The sequence below is a fragment of the Arvicola amphibius genome, chromosome X, assembly GCF_903992535.2.
Source record: "Arvicola amphibius chromosome X, mArvAmp1.2, whole genome shotgun sequence".
Lineage (NCBI taxonomy): Eukaryota > Metazoa > Chordata > Mammalia > Rodentia > Cricetidae > Arvicola > Arvicola amphibius.
The window spans coordinates 50,867,018-50,890,608 of record NC_052065.1 but is presented as its reverse complement, the minus strand read 5'-3'; the positions used below and the strand labels follow the sequence as shown (position 1 = coordinate 50,890,608).

Sequence of the window (23,591 nt, the reverse complement as noted above, 5' to 3'; positions counted from 1 at the left end):
CATTGGCTGGTGAATAAATGTATTGCATGCTGTTTGTGCCTGGCACTGTGTCTTCTAATTTTTTCCCTAGACAAGAAGTGACTCCATATTTTAATTTCTTGCTTTGATTAAGTGATGCTTTTAGACTTGGGGCTCTAAATATCATTCTCTTTGAAATTTGAGTGTCATTTGAGATCTTTCAGACAACTGTGCTTTGCCATGGCCTCTACTGTGGATTAAAAGGAGAAAGGCAGTGAGGCTAGAGGCCCCAGCAGCTCTTTGTAGCTCCCGTGCCCGTGAGTGACAGAGAGCACCAAGAGATGCAGTTTTCTCTCAAAATCCCTCAAGCCTCCTGCATTCCACACCTGAAGGCAAACACACTCACATTGAGGGAGGAAGGATATGGATTAGAAAAGGTGGGAGAGCTGAGAACCTTATGGTGGGAAGCCATGCAATTAAAAAACTGACTGAAATTATTACCTGATTTTATAATTGACAGAATATTTAATTCAGATATAGTAAATTGACACACCTCTACACAGAGACAATTATGACTGACTGTATAACACCTGACAGAATCAATTATAACTGACTGTTGTTTGATACCTTTGCACAGAAATAAATGAAACAGACATTCAGAATAGAGACGGCTGCTGCCTGTGTGCCTAAGACTGCCTTAATTAAAATAAAATAACCAGTAGGCGATGTTTTAAAATGTCTTTGCCTCATGGTTCCTAGTTCAATGTGTTTAAGACCAAAAATGGTTTTACAAAGAGGAAAGCTGAAAAGGGATTTTCTTTACTGACATTGAACTGAAATATGTACTATAGGAGTAAGTTTCCTTAGAGATGATTCCCATTTGTTTTGTTTTTTCAAATAGTGCAAGCATTGCATTTCCTTTAATCAGATGACTTTTAACAAAACTTCTAAGATAGGTAAATTCTCAGATGATCTAGTTTGTCTTGCATGAAAAGCTTTGTAATTTGGATAATTTTGTATTCTAGTGGATAGAAATAAACTTTCATATTCGTAGTTTGTTGTTTTGTCTGATAAATTATTTGGAGTATCAATCTGAGCAGTGGTGGTGCACACATTTAATCCCAGCAGTGAGGAGGCAGAGGCAGGCAGATCTCTGTGAGTTCGAGGCCAGCCTGGTCTACAGAGTGAATTCCAGGACAAAGAAAATTGGAGAATCATTACCCAGGCTTTTTGACCTTGTTTTCTTAGGGCTTAGGACAAGAATATTTTTTGACCGTTACTGTATGACTATGAGCAATCTCTACATGTAGAAAAGGCCAGAGGATATAAGCACTAAGTACAAGAGCACTAAGAAAAAGAGGGTTATTGTGCTTGTGGCTAAAGATGAGTGACTTCCAGATAAGATTTTTATTTTGCTGATGTGTTTGGTTTGGATTTGTGGAGCAAAAGTCACAATTAGTGGTATTTGGTAGAGCTGGATACCATTGTTGCATGTCTTTGCCTTTTGTTGACTGGCCTCTTAAAATATTTTATCAGTGTTGTCCTAAATTCTGACTACAGCTCCACTTGGGATAATGTCATTACTGGTAGGCTGCATTCAAAAACTAGAACAAAAGGAGGCAGGAGTTTACTGACCATGTTAACTGACTTTCACCATTTAACATCCGTATTGTCTCTTAAGTTCTAAAGTGGTAGGTGTAGTATTGACAGAAACAGGGTAACGGTTTAATGGGATGCCTAACATGGATGGCTCCAGTGCCCAAAGAAGGAAGAGGAAAACTGAACAAGTGACTCCTTGCCCTCCAAGCTCCTGTGATATGGCCTGACAGCTCATCCAGTTCTGTTTCCTAGAAGACCTTCCATATGCTATTGATTAAGCTCTCATTGGGGAAGCAAGTGGGAGCTTTTATCTGCATCTCTGACTGCCAGGAAACAGTGTCTGGGCTGTATTGACCAGCTATGGGATATGCTGGCGGTCACAGTTGTCTTTTACGAAGAAGCAAGCCCAGTGACGCTGGTTGTCATTCTAACTCTGCTGTGTGGCAGCGTAAATAGTCCCCTTTCTAACCAACCTAGTGAGAAAAGTCAATATCCCATCAGCAGAGGAGGTAAACACATCAGGAGCTATGTCCTCTCCCTTCCTCCCCTGCTCTGTATTACCACAGCTCTTTAAATGTGCTCTCCCCAGTCATCAGATGCATTTGTGTCATTCACATGCACAGGGTTGCAGGCCTGTGGTTCTGGCCTGCCAGGAGGCAGGCACATTGGTTGGGGCCTTTGTTGTATATTGCCAGACTCCAATAATTAGAACTTTCAAATTGTCTTTGTATAGTCAGCTAACGATGTTACCCCCCCCCCTTTCCCCACTTCTTTTTCCGCCCCCTTTGGGCATTTAAATCTTCAACAAAACTTCTTATGGTTGTTTTTGGAAGGGCATTGGTGTAACTAGAAAAGGTTGTGAACAAATGTGAATGTGTAGCTAAGGAACAAAAATCTTGAGGCTGAGTTTTCATTTCCCAGGGTTTTGTGGGCTTTATTATCTATCTGTTTGAGCAGGGTTTTGCTTACTTGGATGGATGTGTTCCCACATCTGTGTTTCCTTCCTGATCCTTTTGTATTCTGAGGTGCTGGGAAGCTTTGTCCCCCATCCCAAGCACCTTGGCACAGGCAGTATCCTAGACCCTTTACCTTGGAAATAGCTGATTTCTAGGCCTTGCTTTCAATCTTGAACAACAAGCAGTGGCATAAAAGGGGTCACAAAAGTGACCTCCTACAACTATTAGTTGGGAGTTCTGCCTACCTGAATTTCCAGATCCGCATCTCTAAGGACCTGTTTTGTGACCTTACCCAGTTTCCTCAGCCACAAAACTTTGCAAAACATTTCATGACATTCCCGAGCAGCTTTGAACAAAGACCATCCAGGGAAGGAATGATCCCCCTCAAAAGATCAGACTTCAAACACAACAGCACCTCTGCTCCTTTCAAAGAACAAAATGCAAAAGTAGCAGACACTGTAGAATGGAGAATATGGGAAGGGAGTCATTGCTCTGGATGATAGAACCATCCTCAGAATAGGAAGGCCAGGAATGGATAAGGAAAAAGAGCTGGGCACACAGGTGGGGACACTGGATCAGAGTTGTCACGGGGTGGACAAAAAGAAAGGTTGGCAAGGGACAGCTGGACCTCCAGGCAGCTCTCCTCTTCTTTCAGTAAAGATCTTGTTTAACAAAATGGGAAGGTGAGGGAATTAGAAGAAACTGTGCAGTCTAATTAAATGGGGCAGTGTGGTTTGGGAGGCACTAGGGAATATAGCTTCCTTCTAGGTCCAGATTCCTACTGCAGTGCATACACATACTCAACAGCGCAGTGAGACTACTGTCTCACAGTGCAACTCATCTCGCCTACTACACATGGACATGCACCTGCAGTTCTCATCAATAGAGGGGGCCCGAACTGGTGTGTCCTCCCTGGCAGTGAGGTCCTGAAAAGAGCCGACTTGGGCTTTCACAGAAGATTCTGAAATACCTCGAGCTTTGAACTGTCCCCAAGGTGGACAGAACACTGACAGGCCCATTAGGGCATCAGAGACATGGGACTGCAACCAAAACGTGTACCCCTTCTCTAGAAAGAAATAGTATCTTTGAAGAAACTCTCTGAGACTTCTAATCCTTTTATTTTTATTTCACTTTAGATAAATTGAAGAAGCAGTTTTTTACCCCCAAAGTTCTTCAGGACTACAGAAAAGTCAAGAATATAGCAGAACAGTTCTTGTCCTGGAGTGGCTACTCTGAAGTGAACCTCAGCAAGCTCTTCGCCAGTTATGCTGGGAAGTACTGAGAGACCCAGGAACAAGCAAGGAGGCCAGCTGCCGAATCTCAGCTTCGGGGTGCCTCCACTTGCCGTAACTGCTTCACCAGTATCTTGCTTTTCTTTCGAGGATTGCATGTTGTGCTCATGTAGATGTGGATCAGGATGGGAATGTAAAAATATTTAACCTTCCAAACAGTCTTCATAGCACAATATGCCACTGAACCCTTTCCCAAGTACCTGAAGACCAATCTTATTGGGGACTGGGTTTCCCAAGGGCAGAAATTACTACTTTAATCAAGAGTAGCAGAGACCTAAGTTACCTTAAATTTACCCTGAGACTGTAGCAGAGATACCCCAAGAAAGAATTTTCTGGATTCTAGTGGGAGTTCTGACATTTTACTTTTCCACGTCGCCTAAATACAGTCTGTATCGAAATACTTGTTCAGATACTGGGTCCAAGCATGGCTGCTTTCAGTGCTCTTTTTCACATAAGTGGGGTGTGGGCGGGGGTGGGTGTATTCAGAAATTTTGCACTTACTAAATAGATTACACAGAGCATGTTTGCTTATTGAATTGTTCAAAGTCCAACACTGAGCAGGTGTCTCATGCTCACATTCCTTATATTTTCCCTTTATATACAATGTTCAGAGTAAAGATTTATACAATAGGAAAGCACATTTTAAACACTTTGTCCTAACATTTCACAAAAATCATGGTGAGATTGCTGTGAGGATGACTATGTTACATTCAGCTAACAGGACCTGGGGCTTGCTGTGTCCCATCGGGTTCTCTTTGCCATCAATAAACTGTATTTCAACATGGCAACGTTAGAATACTTACGTATTTGGTTTTCTTAGAAGGGAAAATGCACTGTGTTTTGTACTTCAGAATAAAGTTTTCTAAAGGGAAACCAGTTGTAGTGATTTTTTTTTAATTGGGTGCAATTTAAAGTTGACAGCAAGGAATAAAAGCTTGATTGAAGACCATTCTCTTCCCCAACCTTGCCCCGCTTTCTTTCATAACAGCCTGAATCAACCCAATTCAAAGATGCTGAGCAAGATGTCTGGATATTCGAAGCATCAAGAAGTTCTGTGAACTTTGAGTCCTTTAATATATTAAGCGTGGAGAGGACTGGGGTTATTGGTTCTTGATCCAGAAAGAGAGAGAGAAGGCAGAGGGTGGAGGGATACTAAAGCAGGAGACAAGCTGATGGCTCCTGGGAGTGAGGCATTCCACATAGAGGCCCCCTAAGGAAGAAATACTTGCTAAGCAGTGGATGTAAAGAAATACTTGTTAAAAAAGTCTTTTGTCTGGCTTTTGCCGTCTCTTTTCTCTTTTCCCCTTTCTCTTACACTCAGAATTGAAGTAGAAACACTAGGTTTGGGGCCCTGACAGTTAATTGGCACTAAAAGCACTTCAGCTGGTCACAAGTTAGAGCAGGCAAGTTGCTTTAGGAAACAAAAGGATTCATGTGCTCTTATCATTCCTGGTCAGCTTCTGATAATTGCTATTATTAAAATCAGAGGATAGTTCACCAGTGTGTGTGTGTCTGGAGCTTGTGCCCTCAGCTTTCTGAAAAGAAGGTATATTTTCCTTGATTTCTGGAGGCTATGATTATATTCAATATAAATGAAATAATCCTTAACTTGGTCTTCATGAAGCCATGAAAGACTCAACTTATTACTTTATTTCTTGCCTCTACCTTGTATCTATAATCACTCTACGGATAGGAACTATTTCTATAGAAAATACATAGAAAATCAGACATTTTGGCAAGTAGTGATGGCACATATCTGTAATCTCTGCACTCTACAGGTGGCCATAGAGTTGCCATAAATCCAAGTCCAGCTTGGTATACAAAGAAAGTTCCAGAAAACCTAGGGACTCTTTCTCTAAAAACAAACTAAATGTAAATAAAAAGGATTTTGAAGCACACTTGCAGAGAACAGGCAATGACAGCAGTTAGCGTTTTCTTACTAGGATCTCTTATCTAGTGCAGGCTTTAGCTGCAGGGGCCTGGAGGATTCCAGAATTTTATGGAAAGTTGGACCTGCAAGTTGAAGAATTACAGTGGATACTTGTTGGAAGGCAGGAATATTGCCCACTCGCTTTTCTCAGGAGGGTCTCTATTCCTTGACATGCCTTGATTGATGGCCCCATGAGTAGAACTGGTTCAGAAATGCTGCCCATCCCTGTCTCCATAGGCTCCCTGGCACCAGCCTGAAGCTCAAATGCTGAAAGAATAGAGAGCCAACTGCACACACTAGGGAATATAAGGGGCAGCCTACAGGGGGCAGTAGTGGTGCTGAGAGGGGCAGGGCCCAGTGTGGGCCTTATGATCTAGTGTTCCAGAGAAGCCAGGAATCTAAATATTTAATAAATGTTTTCCATTCTTTAAGCCTTGACAGTTTTTAATTTTTTTTTTTTTTTTTATTTTAGCTTTTCAAGACAGGGTTTCTCTGCATAGCCCTGACTGACCTGGAACTCACTGGTAAAGACCAGGCCTCAAACTCAGATATTCATCTGCCTCTGCTTGAATTAAAGACATGAGCCACCACACCTGGCTGGCAAATAGGTTTTGTTGTTGTTTTGGTTTTTAAAAAGGAATTTGTGTGCTTTGGTGTCTTGCTTGCATGGAGGTGTTGGGTACCCTGGAACTGCAGTTAAAGACAGCAGTGAGCTGCCATGAAGGTGGTGAAAAATTGAACCCAAGACCTCTAGAAGAACAGCCAGTGCTCTTAACCTCTGAGCCATCCTGAGCTTCATTTGTATTCTGTTTGTTTTTTAAAAATTGTTAAACCTCTGGGCTAAACCTACTGGAATTAGTTGGGAAATGGTACCCTCACAGGCCCTGCTCTGCTCAGCACTTCTTCAGCTTAAGGTCGGAGCTAGGTTGGACTGCTGCTACTGCACATGCCCACACAGCTTCCCTTCTTACAGAAGTCCTATATACAAAGGCCATAGGGAAGGCCAGAATTTGAAAATTCACAGAGAATGCTCAAAAATATTCTCATTTGTCAAATACAATATGGATAAAGTCAATTATGTGACAGTTGCCCAGGCTGTGAGGGACTGATCAGGGTTTACAGATTGGGGTTCCTGATGAGGAGGTCGGTTACCTTTTACCACTACCCCACTTCTCCAGCCCTTGCCACCAGTGAGCCCCCTAAGATACTTTCAAACACACTGTTTAATATGAGTTTGGCAGGAGATACAAAGACAAGGAAACTAAAAAGAGATTTCCATCTGTGTCGGGGTTTTATGAAAAGCATCAAGCCCAGCAACCTGGACCCCTCACTTCAAGCTACTCAGTGCTCCTGATCCAAACTTAAATCCATCCAGCCACCTTTCTCTTTCTCTCTTCTTCCCTCCCCCTCCTCCCCTCTCCCTTTCCTCCCACCTCTGTCCTCTCTCCTCTTTCTCCTCACCTAAATATTTCTTAATTGAACAGTTTGTGGCAGAGCTTCCTTATAGCAGTTTAATAGATTAACTCATCTGAGCCAGCCTCAAATTTCAGATTAAAATTCCTTCATCCCGAAGGCAGCATTATCAGGTTGTTGGAGGCTGTTTTCAAACCTTGGTTTTGAATAGCAGCGGCTCTGCATTAATTTAACCACTAAGCTAATAAGTAGGTTTCGTTTTGTTATGCTAAGCTTTATTGCTTTTCTTTTGATCAGAATGGTGTTGTTGAGCAAAGCAGCAGACAAGGCATTCTTTGATGAGGGAATTAGCGCTCCATTCTTCCTCTATTATTCATAGCGCAGTGGAATATGTAAGTACCTGAGGGTGTCAAAGGAGCGCAGGTTCTATTGCAAAGTGCTCGCCTTGTTTCTCTCAATAGCTGACTATGAGATGATAAACCGCTTAATACACTGTGCTAATTGGATGAGAGCAAAAAGAGATGGGAATTAAGGCGAGGCAAAAGGAGAAAGTGCAACCAGCCTTCAATTCACTCTTTCACCACTTTAACAGCACCAAAGGAGGCACAAGCTTTCTATAAGCAGACTAGAGGTTTTGTGCAGAGATAAAATGAACGTGTTAGTGGATTCAAGTAATACACTAATTATTGCACAGTATAAATACCACTACTGGTTTTATAACAGGGAGGTAAACTTCTTTTGAGAGGGTTATAGGATTGCTTGGCAGTGGTGTAGAACCTAATAAGGGCCCAGAGTAATAACCCCCTGGATTAACAAAATTGCTGCTTGTACAAGTATGATTCAGGCTTTTACGAAGATTTCCGGAGAATGAATAAAAATGACTGAATGACATTTCTTAATGTATAACTGGTAATCGCCCCCTTTTCTTTAAAGGAAAAAATGTATACCTCAAACTGGACCGTTAATAACGTCCAGGGACAACATGACTTTTTCTTTTGAAAAATGCTTTTTCCTCTTCAGGTAGTGGGGTTTTCTTCTCCCCCAGCCCCACCCCCAGCCAGGCTACCACTTGTTATTTAAATATGCAGTTTCTCTGGGGAACTCTGTGTTCCAAAATACCATTTTAGGCTCCATTTAAGACCCCCTTCATTGAGACACACTCACTTTTGTGTATACACATACACATGCTCACATACACATTTTTTTCTTCTAAAAGCAAGTTGGGCTAGCCCATGTGTAATTTTCTCACTTCTAACATCAGTCCCTTTTCCATTCTAGAAGTATCTGCACTCCAAACCATGCTCAGCAGACCATCTGGTGCTTTGAGTATTGATATAAATAAAAAACTAACAGTAACAAATGTTTGTTCCTAATAGATGGGGGTGATATGGAGGGAAAAGGAAAATGATAGGGACCAATACCTGTAGCTTTATCTTAATATCGAGATTCTCTACCACAATCGTTCTCCCAAGTTGATCCTTTTGCCACCCGTCATAACAGTTAATGTGACTGCCTTCGCTACTGCCCACAGTCCAGTCCGTGAGTAGTCTGAAAAGACATTTCTAACAGTTCCACGTGCTCCCTTCTTGCCTTTTGGGTCTCCTGATCTGGCTACCGTGTATGAAAATGTAGCAACTCAACGTCCCCTTCCCCTCCAACCTCCCTCCAGAGGCCCCCAATCTCCCCGCACCGCACAATGGTCTTGGGAAAACAGGTGTTGTGGATGCGATAGGAGACCGTCCTGCCATGCATTTGACTCTCCTGAACTCCCTGGGCCTCCATATGTCCTCCTTAGTGGTGGAAGAGGTTTGCTTAAGATTGAGGGGGGAGCATTGTCAGCCGGTCCCAGTATTGTGACTGAGTTCCCAGATATTGGGGCCAAATTGGGTTGCCATTCATTAATAATGCTCACAATAAGATTAAATCATTCTGGAAAATCTCATAAAATCCCCCTAAGTACGCTCCAGTGCCTCTTTCCAATCCCATCATTCAGCACTTGGGGAGGTTTGGAAAGAGAAGAAAATTGGTTTCTTTGCTTTTAATGCTGCTTTGAAAAGATACTCAGAGTTTGTCATGCGTGACATGTCACATGTTTAATGTGGACTTGCTGGAAGTCAGGGGGTCTTTAGCGTGTGATATTTATGGGGAATATTAAGTGCAGAATGAGGTCCCTCCAGCTGGGGAAAGTTGAAAGAATAGGAGGCCCAGGCCCGGGCTTGTTTGCGGCATCAGAATGACATAGGATTAAGAGTTTGTAAAACAAGGCGAGGGGTTCTCATTGGCCAGTAATAAATGTAATCCTTGGAGGTAATTTCACGCAATTTGCTTCTGCTCCATGGAAGGGTCAAATGAGAAAAAATGACTTAAAAAAGAGTTCATTAACAGGAAGAATGGTACTGTTTCTCGTATACCATCCAACTGGCAGCCTGAGGGGCGGGGGGGGGGAACGGAATGAAGCCTTCTTACTAAACAAAAAGCCAGTATCGACAGAAAAGTGATATTGACTACAAATAAATAAATCCTCCCCTAGTGCTTCACTCACACGCTGCTACCTACAACAGTCCACTCCAGGAAAACGCCTTTCTCTGGGAAAGCCTGTGCAAATCGAGATCTGGAGAAATACCCCCAGAAAGTTCCAACCGGGTCTTAGTAAACCTAGGAAGGTAGTGGCGGTGGGAATGGTAGTTGGTGACCACTTCCCATGCCCCAGACCGGGCCTCTGCCTGGGAGAGCCACCCTGGCCAAGTCCAGACCTGGCTAAGGTGGTGGTGACCCACATGACAGACAAAATCCAAGAAGCAGCTGGGGCTGGCGCTCCTCGTGGGCGTGGGCGCGTTCTCTGGGATTTCGGACAGATGGAAACCCGGGATCACTGAGGGCTGCCCACCTCCCCAGACAGGCATGGTGCCCCAGGACTGTTGACCTCTGCCTGAGTCCACATCTGCCAAAGGACCCAGCTCCCCACCTCCTGCTAACAGGGCGCGCGCGACCGGCCTGGCCCCAGAGACGCGCCCGCGCCCCCCGCGGTCGCTGGCGTCTTGGCGGGGCTGCGGTTCTCCGCTCCGTGAGCCGCCTTAGTCACGCCGTGCAGCCCCCCTTCCCGCCTGCCCCTCTCCCCAAAGGTCCGGCGCGCTAATTGCTGCAAATTGAAACTAATTAAGCTTCTCGTCCCTTTCCCATCACCCTGGGAGCACTGGCGAGACCCAGCCCCCGCGGGCGAGCTTCCACCGAGAGGTCACCCGAAGGGGCGCGGGCAGGGTCCCGGAGAGGGGGGAGCTACGGTTCCGGCCGCGGAAGGAGTGAGCCCAGGGGCTGAAAGATGCCAAATCTGTTTGGGTTTCCTGGCGAAATCTGAACTTTTAATATATATATATATATATATATATATATATATATATATATATATTTCCCAATGTCTAGATAAGTGAAGTAATGACATTTGTCGAGTTAAGATCTGCCACTTGGATACCCATAACTGCCTTTCCATCACTCTTCCCGCGTGTTCTCTCTCTCTCCCTCTCTCCCCCCTCCTCTCTCTCTCTCTCTCTCTCTCTCTCTCTCTCTCTCTCTCTCTCTCTCTCTCTCTCTCTCTCTCCTCCCCCCTCCCCCTCCCTAATAGTGTTCCACCAAGCCCGCCCCCTCAGAAGCCAGCGCCTCAGCTTCTTGCTCTAGCCACTACCTGTCATCTCGGACTGCGCACTTCCTTGCTACGTGGCATTTTGCACGAACAGCTTCCTTTGCCTTCCAACCAAGACACCGCTTGTTCCAAATTTCTCTTTTCACGGTTGTCAGCAACACCTACTTTACACCCACCTACTGTGGAACCCACCCTACAATCTCCCTGGCCCAGGAACCTCAGCATTAACTGCGACAGATCTCTGTGGTGCTCTTGGAAAGCACCACTGTGGTGTCCTTTTGAGTATCACTTTCAAACCAGGGGCCTCTGCCTGGAAGACGCGCGTGCATATAAAGTCAAGAGCTACTACAACAGCAGAGCCCACCCTTGGTCTCGGTGGGGAATAAGGACTAGGACTGTCCCCTCAGGATCTCCATAGAGTATTCACACTTCCTTTTTGTTAAACATATATTTTTTTTTATTTTGAGCGTGACACTTCTCCACTAGATATCAAGGAAAAGTGGTAACAATTACACATTACACAAAAGTACTGTACCATTGCCTTTATCTTGAAGGTTTCCGAAGCTTCTACAGTTAATAAGTTAAATAAAGGGCTTGAGTACATAAATATTTGTCTAGGAACCCTACCGTATCTACAACACAGTAAGAATCTACAGGAGGACAAACTTTTACCATACCACGCTGAGTGCAATTGCGTTATAACATTTCAAATATACAAAGCTCTGTTCTTTTTTTTTTTAATAACAATGGTATGTACAGAATCAATAATCACAGTTTGGTGACTTCAATAGTCCATATTCTAGCAGAGTATTTCCCTTTGGTTTGATATAAAAACCTTGGTTGGTGTATGATAAAGAAGAGAACAAGAACGAGATGCCCCTTTCCTTTAAGTGCACTGTTAACTATCTTACAGACTCGCATTTGCTTCCCTTGCCCTGGCATCTAGCCGGGCCTGCGCTGTAATCAATTTAGAGCGCCAAAATGCTATTCAAAAGAAAAGCTAAGTGGGGTATCCGGAGGAAGAGAAGGTTGGGCTTTTAATTTTTTAAACTCCAATACTAGGCATCTTGGGGAGAAACCCTCCCCGTTAATTTCAGTAAGGTAAGAATGGGAGTGGACCTTCGAGTTGGAGCAACGTTGGCAGTAGCAGGGGTAGGGACGGGGGCAGGGGCAGGTGGACAGCCAGCGGAAGAGGTGCCACGTCTTTTAGCGCCAAGTGCTGCCTTGTCCGCGTCCACGCTGCTGCGAAGGCGGCTGCACTCTGTCTGTTGCCATCTTGGGAGTGTGCTGGTCCTCTGTTTCCATTTGGTCTTGAGTGATGCTGAGTGAGGTGACCTTTAGGGGCGCGCCTAAGGGGCGCAAGAGTGGAGGGCATTTTAGCACACCTCCTTGCCCGTGCTGGTGCCCGGCAGGATGTTGAGCTGCGTGAGCTGCGCGGCGTGCTCCTTGGCCTTGAGCCTCAGAGCCGCTATGCTGGACGCGCGTCTGTCTGCGGCTGCGGTGGCCGGGTCGGCCAGCGCGCCCGAGGCCACTGCGCCCTCCACCGCGGGTGTGGGCTGTCTCAGGAGCGCAGCCGCGGTCGACGCGCTGGTCAGGGGGGCCATGGTGGAAAAGAGCCTGTGGGGAGAGCAAACAGCGCGGTCACGGCCTCGTGAGCTGAGTGCGGCTCCGGGGACAGCGAGTCCCTCCACCTCTCACCCGGGCGGCGAGGGTGGAGGGCGCGGAGCAGCAGGGAGGGGTAGTCAGGCCCCTAGTGGAGCTCGAGCTGGGACTAGGCAGGGCTGAAGCTACGGTAGGTTGGTGGTTTTGCCCGAGCCGAGAAACTAACAGGAAAAGAAAGTTCAAGGGACCAGACACGTCCGGGGAGGACGAATTCAGAGGGACGCCCTGCAGCCCAAATCACGAGGCCCATGTGCGTGGATTCTGGGCTTTCACTTAAGAAAGCCAGTGTTCCGAGGTCAGTTCCTGGAGTGATGCTGTTGGTAGGAGAGCAAGTGATGGGAGACCGGAGAGACAAATGCAAGGGAAAAGCCAATGGGGGAGGGGTGCAGAAAGTAGGTTAAAAACTGTCCTAGACCCACCGTGCAAACTCTCCGGGGCTCCTTCTGAGTGTGAGCCTTCTTTTGCCCAAGAAAAGCTGGCCTTGAGTGCTGGCCTTCTGGCCCGCCAGCGCTGGCCGAGCCATCCTCCAGCGGGCAGCTAAACTACCAGCGCCCGCGGGGTGGGATGTTGGGCGCCCGCCTGTTGATTTCCATCTCGGCTCCACAGGCGCCTCGGACCTGCTGGGCGCCCCGGAGGCCCCGCACCAAGACACTTTTTTCCCCACCGCCTTCCTTGAGCCCAAGACACCCTCCCCCCGATAGTTCCCAGACTTGGGAGCCACTTGCACCTCTCAAGCCAATGCCTGAAACTGGGACCAGTGCCAGCATCTGCGCCACCGCCTCCGGGTGGCACCGGGATTACTCTGCGCGAGGGGATTACTCTCAATCCTTCCTCAAAACACCCTTGACCCGCAGCTGAGGCCGGAGCGCCCCAGGCCCTCATCTCCACGCTTGCCGCCAAGCGAGTTTTTCCAACCACCTCCCCAAGGGCTCCTGCTGCAGACCCCCTAGGGGCCAATTCAGAATTTCCTCAATTAGAAAGGAGCCCACCTGGGCTGTAGTAGTCACTGCTCCTGCTCTCCAGCCCTCTCGTCATTCACCACGCCAACCCCATCTCCCCCTCCTTCTAAACTCGCAGAATCTCCGGTGTTTCAGCGGGGGTTCGCCTGGTTTTACTAACAGACGTTTATTGTCAGAGGGGGGGAAAGCAGGAAGGAGACGCAGGACTTTACTTTTTCTTTTCAGAAGGAAATGATAATGGGTGACCTGGAGGGGGCGTACCATGCCCTGGTTTCATTAGGTAAACTGAGTCACCCCCACTTAACTGCACTTTAAGGCACTCGCTAGATATTTTCGTGGTTTAGTACATTAATTTTGCCTCAAGTCCTACTTTCAATTTTCTCGAGGATAATTTTTTTTGTTAAGTAGCTGCGCAGTTGGATGAATCTATTATTTCTTTGTTCTCCCAAAGAGAGATCATTGAAGCTGCATTCAGTTTTATTTTCACTGCACTTTCCAACTTAATACCCCCTCCTTTGTTTCTTTGTCTGTGTGATTATACAGATTTTTTATTTCATCAATGTTCATTTAAAGAAAGGGAGTTATAGGCGATGAGATGGCTCTTTTATTTCGTTGTCTTGTGCCGCTGTCGGGGTCGGGGTTTGCACATATGGGGGTACTGGTGGCATCACGTCATAGAAGTGATGAGGAGCATAAAGTCTGGGAGGAGAAGAAACAGTTCTGTGCACTTTAAGGGACTCCGGGCTCCTGGGCTCCTGTAGGGGACCCCAAGTGTGTCCCTCACGCAGCCAGGCTCTGCGGCCTGCAGAAGGACTTTTGCAAGGCTTTAAAGCCCTCCCAGCTCCGTAGCCTACCTCTGTTCACTCAAACCGCCCATGGCGGAGGGTACCTTCAAACCATAGTTTTGCACAGCTTTCATGAACACTTCTGGTTGTCGCTGCTGTTACTGTCCATTGCCTTCCCCTTTCCTACTTACTCTAACTCATTCTCTCCAAGATCTACTTTTCTTTCTAAAGTCAAAATTAGAGAGTATTTTTGTTTGACTAAAGTCGCTTAGGTTGGGGGAAAAGAAAAGATGTATATAGTCCCCTCCTGCCTCTTCTCTGACTTCAGCATCTGCTTGGGTAGGAGAGAGAGACAGACGGACAGACAGACGGAAGGATGGACGGACAGAGCCTCTTAAGGCTGCAGTTACCTGCCAAACGCTGGGCTGATGAAGGCCGGGTGCCGGAACACCGCTGCTCCCAGGAAAGTACTCAGGCCCAGCGGCGCCCCGCTGGGCGGCAGGCTAGCGGAGCCTGGAGGCGGTGGCAGACTCGGGAAGGCGGCTGCAGCTGCAGCAGCGGCGGCAGTCCAGGCTGAGTCAAGCGCTGGGTGGTGCGGGGGAAAGGGGCTGGCATCCAGGTAGGGGCTGAGGGGGTGGGTGGCCGAGAGAGGACCAGGAAAGGGCAGCCCCGGGGGATGGGTCTGCGCACCAGCCTTCTCTCGCTTGCGCCACTTGGCCCGACGGTTCTGGAACCACACCTGCAAAATGTAGAGAGGCCTGGTTGGCTTAGCACTGGCTGACCCCTTCCCTGGACACCCTGGGTTTTCTCTCCCTTCTTTCATTGTTTCTGAACCCATCTTGGCCTTCAGAACCCTCTGGGTGAAAAGGAGCCCAGACTTTAATCCAGCAGAAACCACTGGACAAGCAAGCCCTTAAAAGAGGTGTCTTTCTATCCCAGGCTTTCAAGATTCAGGAAAAGTTAAAACATGGGGACACCTAGATTGCCAGGTCTGGGCTGACCCTTCTTTTCTTCATTTAGTTCACTTAGACCTCTCTGGATCTCAGTTTTCTAATCTGTAAAATGGGGTCAATAACACTTTTCTCATAAGACTTTAATGAAGAATGCTTATAAGGCAACAAATGAAAACACATAGTGGCGACTGTGGGGCATGGGCAGACATCTATCCTGCATATTCGAGATTTTCACGTATTTCAGGTTTACCCAAGAGCCCAGGCAATGCTTGCTTTCTACTGAAAAGTCAAGCAGGGAGCTTAGTTACCCTTTGCAAAATAAATAAATAAATAAAAATAGCTACTGAACAGGAAGTGCACTGTAGTGGGGTCTGGGATTTGGATAGGGTTGGGAGAGAGGTGAGAATGGCTTTCAGTAAGTGAAAAACAGGTGTACATCTTAGAGACCTAGTTGTTCATAAAATGAAAAGGGGGACCAAAACAGGCTCTCTCCAGGGGCTCTGAATGAGACCTCACTGGCTACTGGGATGGATTGTGCAGGACCCCCTGAGCACAGGAACTCAGAGGGCAGGGCTTGCTCCATCTTCAGAGCAAACAGGGCCTCCCCCCCTTCTTTTCTGGGGGGAACGTGCTTTCACTTGGCTCTTTAAATAAGACAGTTCCAGGCTTGGAGAAGGTTTCTAGCCCAAGGTATTTTCCTAATTGTTAATAAGAATCACTTTGAACATAGACCTTTACCTAAACATGGCAGCCACCGTCCTCTAAAAATATCCCCCCAAAGCATGAAATCATTTTTATGTGACCTGCTCATCACTCCCACAGCTCAGAAGCTATGTTCCTTCTCCCCAGAAGGCATTAATATTTTTAGAGCTGAGTTTATGACTGCACATGAGTCTAAAAATTAAGAATGAACTCTAGGGCTGTACAGAATTATATTAAAATATAATGTGAACTGTCACAGAGGGACATCTTCTTGAAAAATGAGTTAAAGGCATTCAGATCTTTCAAATTTCCAACCTGGCTGGGGGTTAGTTACACTAGCAGCTAAGCTTGGTTGGATGTCTAGAGTCATCCAGGACAAGAAAAAAAAATCAAGAATCTAAACTGACTGATTACTTAAGGTTCTGGGGTAAGGGAGCCATAGCATTTGGCAGCCTTCAAATAATCCATGTGTGCATTATAGAAATTCTCTAGCTTGGAGACCCACAGACTTGACAAAGTAAGACTATAGTTAGATTAGGCTAGACGGGCAGCTTTCTCACATCCAACCCGTCTAGACAAGAATATCCACCATTCCTTGATCGTAGGGAAAGGAATAAAAGACGGGAAGTGGGGGTAGTGGAGGCAGAGGGGCCTTAAATAACATGGAATCCTTTCTAAAGAGAGATCGGCTGTCTCTTGGGCTCTCTGGCTCAACTGCAATTATCAAGATGTCCCCTGCAATTCCTCATTATTGAATTAATACCTCTGAGGCCCCCAAAGGTAAACGAAAGGACTCTGATAATTCACTTTAATTACATCTTCTCCAGTGAATAGTGGGGAGAGAAGAAGGGGAGGGGCACTCGCTTTCTTTTAAAAAGTTATTTAACTTTCCCACGACTTGTTCCCCTGAGCTGAAAATGTGGAGTTGCTGTCACATCTCTGTTTGACAATGGAGAAATGTGTCAACAGAAAGGAGGGGACAAGCCTCATCATTAGCCCTCTAATGCAAGAAGCTGTTGTGTATTAAATGAGCCATATGGAATTTATTGTGCTTTATCAGCGCTTGATTTTGACTGTAAAGTGATTCACTCAGCTTCTAACCCAGGGACATCTGTTTTCTGTTGGCCATCGGGGCTGCCCAGTGTTGATCGTCTCTTTGGTTATGAGGCCTGGGTTCGGAAATGCACTCTGGTATGGGGCTGCAAACACCTTTAATAGCATTGCACTCACTCCCTATTAGATCAATGTGGGCTCATTGCTATAAAAAATGGGAAATCAAATAGCATTAGCCAGCTCCTTGTGCAGGGCGGAGGGGAAATCAAACAGCATTTTGCCTTCAAATGGCCCTGTTTGTTCTAGCACTAAGTGGGCTTTTATGAAGCCCGATTGGAGACTTAATCGCAGCCAAATACCTGCTTGGAGCTGAGCGGATTTGTCTAACAACCAAATCCATGCTCCATCCCATTATTTCAATCAGGAGAAGTTGGCTGTTGAATTGATTTCTATAGGGGCCGTGGGTACCAGGTTTGGGTGGGGGCCTGCTGAATTGCAGTCTCTGGGACTAGAAAGCCCCTGTTTTGATCCTGGACTACTTTAAGCTCCCCAACCCAGAAATCTTCTCCTACTTGCCAGTTTGCAACTTGCTTTTGAAATGCCTACTTGTGTGAGAGTGCTTGGGTCTACTTTTCAGATTTGGATCCACTTCTTTTTATTTGAAAGGCAACCCCCAACCCCAGCCCAGCCCTCTTTCTTCCCTTCTCGGAGCTCACCTGGACTCGGGCCTCAGTCAGGTCCAGCCTCATGGCCAGCTCCTCCCTATAAGAAAACAACATTCACACAGAAGGTCACAGTAGGCCCCAGCAGCCCTCTCTCGGCCACCATCTCCTTCCCGGCAGCCTCTTCCAGTCCACACCACAAGTACACGGGTTTGACCGATCTTCATCTCTAAGGTGCCTACTATTTGATTGAAAACAGAAAAAAATTCCCAGCACAGTGACAGGTATAAGATATTACACATTATATTATATCATATAGTGTGACATTGGGTGGGTTCTTGAGTTCACAAGTCTTCAAACTTAGACAAATCAATGTTCTCTCAATCTCTTAGGCTAGACTAGGATGGGAAACACACACACACACACACACACACATGCACACACACAGTGCTCACACCCTGTTTCATCCAAATACTAAATCAGAGACGAGCCCAGCTATCAACTACAATTTTTGTTTACTGCCCTCTTGGCTTTGGTTTGCCCTCATATATATATATATATATATATATATATATATATATATATATATATATATATCCTTTCCTTTCTTGCCCCTCTTTCCAGCTCTGTCTTTCCTCCATTTCCCCTCCCCCCTTCTGCCCTCCCTTACCCTCTTAGGTCACACTCCCCATTACCCTCTGGAGATATGTTAAGCTTGTTAAGAGTTCAGTGGGGTAATTTTTCGATTAAACAAAATTCTGCGCACCTCCTGACTCCAGTGCCCACTACAAACCCTGCCCATCTCAGGGGAAGTCAATTTAGCTGAAACCCTACCCCGTTATTGCAGTTATTACTGCGACAATTAAGGCAAATAGGAAACCATTAAGATGCTGTAAAACGGCTTACGACCTGTTTACCGAAAATATGAGCGCGCCGAGAATAATTGGCCCTCTGCTCCCTAATATGAAAGTGCGGAGCTGCCTAAGCCTGGGCCTGGGTCTGCACGGCCCGCAGGATCAGGTCGGCTACTGAAAACTTCCTCAGTACGAGAAGAAAAAAAATTAGTTCACTAAACACCTTCCTTTGAACACTCTTCCCACCCCTCCCCTTCTCGGAGAGCACAAGCAAATCTAAAACTCCACTCTAGCCTGGCTGGGCTATCGCCCAGGAGTTAGGCCTGCTGAACTGGAAAGAGATGGGGGTGGGGCGATGAAGAGGAATTGCCCACTTCTCGTACTTTAGTCTCTGCGACAAACTAAAAAGGGCGGACTTGGATGCTAAGCGACACTGTCTCTTTTTCTCCTTTTTAAGTACACATGTCGGATAAATGCTAAAATAAAATAAAATAAAAGGTGGTTGTCCAGTTAGCTATTTTATAGCACACGCTGACTTTGAGTAGTTTTATTTCCACCTTCAAAAAAAAAAAAAGACGAAAAGAAGAAAGAAAAGACTGAATGATACTGAGGAGGGACCAAGTTTCAGTGCCCTTGCCTGTATTAAAAATTTACTTTTTGGTTGCTTCTGGCTACAAGAGTTTGGCAACTGCCAGACTAACTATGTTTTGGAGTTGGCTCAGGCCTTGAGTCTAAGCAGAGATTTCTCTGATTCAAAAGGACAGGCTGCTTTCCCCGTCGAAAACGCACATTGAAAAGCTGCACACGTCTCCTGCGAAGGAGCTGCTGAGTTTGAGGAGCCCGGGAACCAGGCACTCACAGGTCTCACTCAGTGTTCGCACTGGGGGACTGCTCTCTTTCTCCTCACATTTGCCCCCCAATTCTGGCTCCTAGTCCGAGCCAAAATCTTGGCCTTGGGATGGAAGGGTTCCAATCCTGCTGGTACCCCCAGGTCGGCTGAATAAGCAGGGGCTCAGCTACCCCACCAGTCCAAGTTTCTCAGATTGGGAAGTGCAGTGGACACTAGTCCCTGGGACACAGTCTTGTCCCCACCCCCACCTCAGCTGCTGGATTTCCTGGTTGCCACGTTTCCAGAATCATGATCCACCCCACCAACCCGTGTACAGTAAAGTCATGCTAGGTGTAATGGGCATGGAGGAGACCCGAGAGCACAGGGAAAGATTCTGGCTGGTGACTTTCTGGTGTATAGACACCAAACACTGCTTAGTTCTGACTTCTTTTGGTTGTTTCAGGAGTCCCCAAGTGACAAGAAAAAAAAAGAGAATAAAAGAAAAAGAAAAGAAAAGAAAAACCCTCAGATCCTTTTAAAGGTCTTCTCTGAAGGCAAGGGCTGCAGTTTTCCTGAGAACAACTTAACTGGTACCCTCTAGACTCCTGGGCCACCGGGCTAGGGTGGACAGCGTACAGTACACGGATCAAAAATAGCGCCTGCTCTCCTACTGAAAGGGGGGACTTCGGGCTGTGCTTCTTGTGCCTGGCCAGGATCTGGCCCCAGCCTCGGCACTGGGAACAGTCTTGTGTGTCTGCCCAATGTGGCTACTTTGGGTGCTCTTTGGAGAGGCTGTTTGACTCTAAAACTTGTCATTTGGAAACAAAACCGAAGGGCGTTGGGACAGAAAGAAACCACACCAACTGAAACTTAAAGCCCAAGTGTGTGTGAGTTGAGTATGTGTGTGAGCGCGCGCGCTTGCGCGCGCGTTTGTGTGTGTGTGTGTGTGTGTGTGTGTGTGTGTATGTGTGTGTAAAGGGAGCCAAAGGATCACTTTTGGCCAAGCCAAAAAGCTACCCACCCCCCGCCCGGGTAGCGCCCAGAAGTAAAGAGAATTCCCCTACACTGGAGACTCTCCTCTGTTTCACCCTCATGGGCCCTTCAGCGGGTGCTGTGCACATCCACCACCCGGGCAACATACCTGGTGAAGACGTCCGGGTAGTGCGTCTTCTGGAAGGCCCGCTCCAGTTCCTCCAGCTGATAGCTGGTGAACGTGGTGCGGTAGCGCCTCTGTTTGCGCTTCAGTAGCCCCTCCTCTGAGTCGCTGCCGGCGGACAGGCACACGCTGTCTTCGCCGTCTTTGCCCTCGGCGTCCTCCGGGTGTAGCAACAGCTCTTCCTTGGGCGACAACTCGCCGCCCTCGGTGGCCACCGCGGCGGCGGCGGCGGCGGCGGCGGCGGCGGCGGCCACCGTGCCGGTGGCGGCCACGGAGCAGCGCCTGGGCTCCTTGAGCAGCGCGCGGGCATCGTCCTCCAGCAACTCCTCCTCGTCGTCCTCCAGCAGCTCCTCTTCCTCATCTTCATCCTCTTCGTCCTCTAACAGCTCCTCTTCGTCATCCTCGGTGCCCGCGCCACCACCCGCCGCCGGGGCAGTGCCGGGTCCGCTGGCCGCGCCCAGGCGCTCCTCGGGGTGCGCGACGCCCCCCGGGCCACCCAGCTCGTCCAGCGCGGGCGGCGGTGGCACGAAGGGCGCCCCATTCTCGCGGTACGACTTGCTGCGACTGATGCTCACCTGCGGTGCCTGGCTTATCTTGAGTGTGTCCCAGGCGGCGGCGGCGGCGGCCGCGGCCACGGCCCCTGCGCTGTCGGGACGCTCCCCTGGCCGCGCAGCTGGCGGTGGCGGTGGAGGTACCTCTCCACGAGGACCTGCGGTGCCAGTGGCCGTGGCTGCCGCTGCCGCCGCCGCTGCCGCCGCCGCCGCCGCTGCCGCGGCGCCCTGGAGGAGGCGGCCCCCACCCGGGCCGTACAGGCGCCGCAGCTTGGGTGGCAGGTGCAGCTCAGCCTCGAACGGGGCGCTGCTGCCCTTGGGAGAGCCTGCGGGCAAGGAAAAGTGGTCAGCGCGCTAGCCTGACCGTTTTTTTCCCCCCTGCCTCGCAGCTGCTGGGAGCCGGCCTGCTCTGCTGCTTGTAACCCTTACCCTTGGACTTAGCTCCCCTTCCTTGCACACTTTCCATGCTTCCTTTTTCTTTCTTTTTCTACTCTCACGTGCCCCAGTAGTTCCTCTTTTACCTTCCTTCTTTCCTTTCTCATTCAGCCCTTTATTTCCTTTTTCCTTTCTCATACCCACTCCTTTCATGTCCCCTTTACTTTTTTTCCCTTCTCTTTCTGCCTTCATTCCTTTTTTCTCATCTCTTCCCTTTACTGGCTCTTTCCGGTTCTTTCTCTTTTTTTCTTCATGATTCCACTTCTATCTTATTTCATTCCTTTCTCTTTTTTTCTTCTCTCCATTTTGGGGTGGGGCGAATTTTTTTAAAATCAAACACCTTCAATCACCACTACTCTGAAAACTTCGCGCTCGACCTCTGTCAGCTGTTCTGTCACAGGGGCCCCAGGCTAGCAAGAGGGGCGCTGCCCCGCGGGCGACCCCTGCGGGGCGAAGCCGCCTGGGCCTCACAGCCCTGAACACTCGTCATGGCTCAACCGCCCACAGCGGCAGGAGGCTGGGATTCCTTGCTCAAAGGGGCAAAGAAAAAAACCATCCTGGAGAAAATGTGTTAAGAAAATGTCTGGAGTTGGGGACAGGGGTGGGGGTGCAACAGGCACAGGCCGCTCCTTTCCTTGGAGAAAGCGGCTGGCACAATTGCCCTTGCAGGCTAAAAAAAGAAAAGGAAAAAGTCAGTTTTATTTTAGAGGGCTCATGCTCAGCCTTTCGCTCCAGTCTTCCAAATGGTGTTGCTGCTGGATCAATAGGTTGGGATTTAAAAGACACCAATACTTCTTTGCCTGCAAGACTTCTGCATCCAGCTCAAGGCGAACTCCAGTATAAGAGGTTTGGAGGACCAAATGACACTTGTTCTGGATTTTTTTAACTTCAGAAAATAAAACAACTTTAAACATCTTAACTCTTTAAAAAACAGCACCCACACATTTCAAGCATTTCAAATACAGTTAGTTGAGTTTGGGGAACCCTGGGGAAATGTTTTCTTCAACACTTGCATTGAAAAGGTCACCAATAAGGTACAATTAAAAACTAGAAAGGAACGCAAACCACTGAGTAGAAAGAAATCTTCCAAAGCGGAAAGGCTAAAGTTCACCTTGCCTGAAGACACCACCACCACCGCCGCCACCGCCACCACCATTACCACCACCTCCCCTAAGCTTTTGGGTTTCTTGCCCTCATCAAGTTTTTGCTAAAGGCTTTAAGACCGTCTGCCCTTTCGGACTTGTCAGCGCTATTCAGGGTCTACACAAGGCCAACCTAAAAAGGGACTTTTAAGCGACGAACTCGGAACAGCTAAGAGTCCCCCCCCCACAACGAAGCTGGGCCTCTGCCTTATCCAAAAGGGGAGAAGTAGAAACAGTCCCTCTAACTAAGGCCTCAGGCCTTAAGAGTTATTCCTTCTCTTTCCTATGTCTCCAACTTGAGAACCCTCCATGCCCGTGGTCCCCAAATAGCAAGCATTCAAACCAATGCCCAACGTCCCTTTGTAGGTGCCTGACCGGCACATTCTTACCTTGCATGGCTTTTTCCTGGTCAGCGCGGCTAGCCAGCGGGGCAGGCAAGCTCTGCGCGGCTCCCAGAAGCCTCATTTTGCAAGGGCTTCTCCGGCCCAGGATGCTGTCGATGCAATAGGAGGAGAGCAAAGTTGGAGATTTACTCTTGCACTCGGGCCTCTCGGAGCAGCCCTCTTCCTGGTACTGATTACTCATGGCTGGAGCTTTTTCCTTGGGCTCAGAGAGCGGACCTCTGGCTGGCTGCCTTCCTGGCGGGTGGGATGAATGAGTGTGTGATGGGGGTGGTTTGGAAGGCTGATTATAACAAATATTACTGAGATCTTTGTTCCTCTCTGTCTCCCTCAGTGGCGGGCTGCGGGCTTTCACCCTGGCCTCAGCCGGAGCTTGTCCTCTCCTCGCTCAGGACAAGCGGTTACAAGTGTAGTGAGCTGCGGGCGCGGAGCTCTGGAGTCTCTCGGCTCCACGTGCTGAGAGCAGCTCTCTGATTGGCTCTCGACAGAGGCCGGGCTGCGTCGGTCGGCCGGCACAGCGCAAAGCGCGAACTGGATTCTGCGGGGCCAGCGAGGGTGGGGGCAGGGGACTAGCAGCTGGCACGCACCAGAGCCAATTTCTTTTTCTTTCTTTCTCTTTCTCTGTTTCTAAACTAACAACTTTCAAAGTTTTCCATCGTTTT

The 23,591-nt window shown here is 47.9% G+C and overlaps 2 protein-coding genes across 4 annotated transcripts in view; one reads left to right on the top strand and one right to left on the bottom strand.

Annotated features, from left to right (window-relative positions):
- The window catches only part of Pola1 (DNA polymerase alpha 1, catalytic subunit), a 323,376-nt gene extending 319,366 nt beyond the window's left edge, over positions 1–4,010 (top strand). For 2 of the 3 annotated variants that reach the window (XM_038317189.1, XM_038317190.1), the window contains one exon: positions 3,650–4,010. In XM_038317189.1, coding sequence (XP_038173117.1) covers positions 3,650–3,795 — 146 coding nt within the window. In that variant the 3' untranslated portion in view covers positions 3,796–4,010. The remainder of the gene's footprint in view (positions 1–3,649) is intronic. The other variant, XR_005283881.1, reaches the window with a different exon arrangement.
- An 8,151-nt stretch (positions 4,011–12,161) lies between these two features.
- Positions 12,162–23,113, bottom strand: Arx (aristaless related homeobox). The gene is made up of 5 exons (XM_038317439.1): positions 22,918–23,113; positions 20,386–21,277; positions 17,616–17,661; positions 14,602–14,930; positions 12,162–12,402 (listed from the first exon to the last, which is right to left on the bottom strand). The coding sequence occupies exons 1-5, from the start codon at positions 23,111–23,113 to the stop codon at positions 12,162–12,164; spliced, it is 1,704 nt and encodes a 567-aa protein (XP_038173367.1).
- Positions 23,114–23,591: the final 478 nt, after the last annotated feature.

Coding starts and splice junctions, on each gene's coding strand:
- Arx (XM_038317439.1), bottom strand. CDS start 23,113: ATGAGTAATCAGTACCAGGAAGAGGGCTGCTCCGAGAGGCCCGAGTGC. Junction 14,931..17,615: donor TGACTGAGGCCCGAGTCCAG/GTGAGCTCCGAG, acceptor TACATTTTGCAG/GTGTGGTTCCAGAACCGTCG. Junction 12,403..14,601: donor ATCAGCCCAGCGTTTGGCAG/GTAACTGCAGCC, acceptor CTCTCCCCACAG/GCTCTTTTCCACCATGGCCC.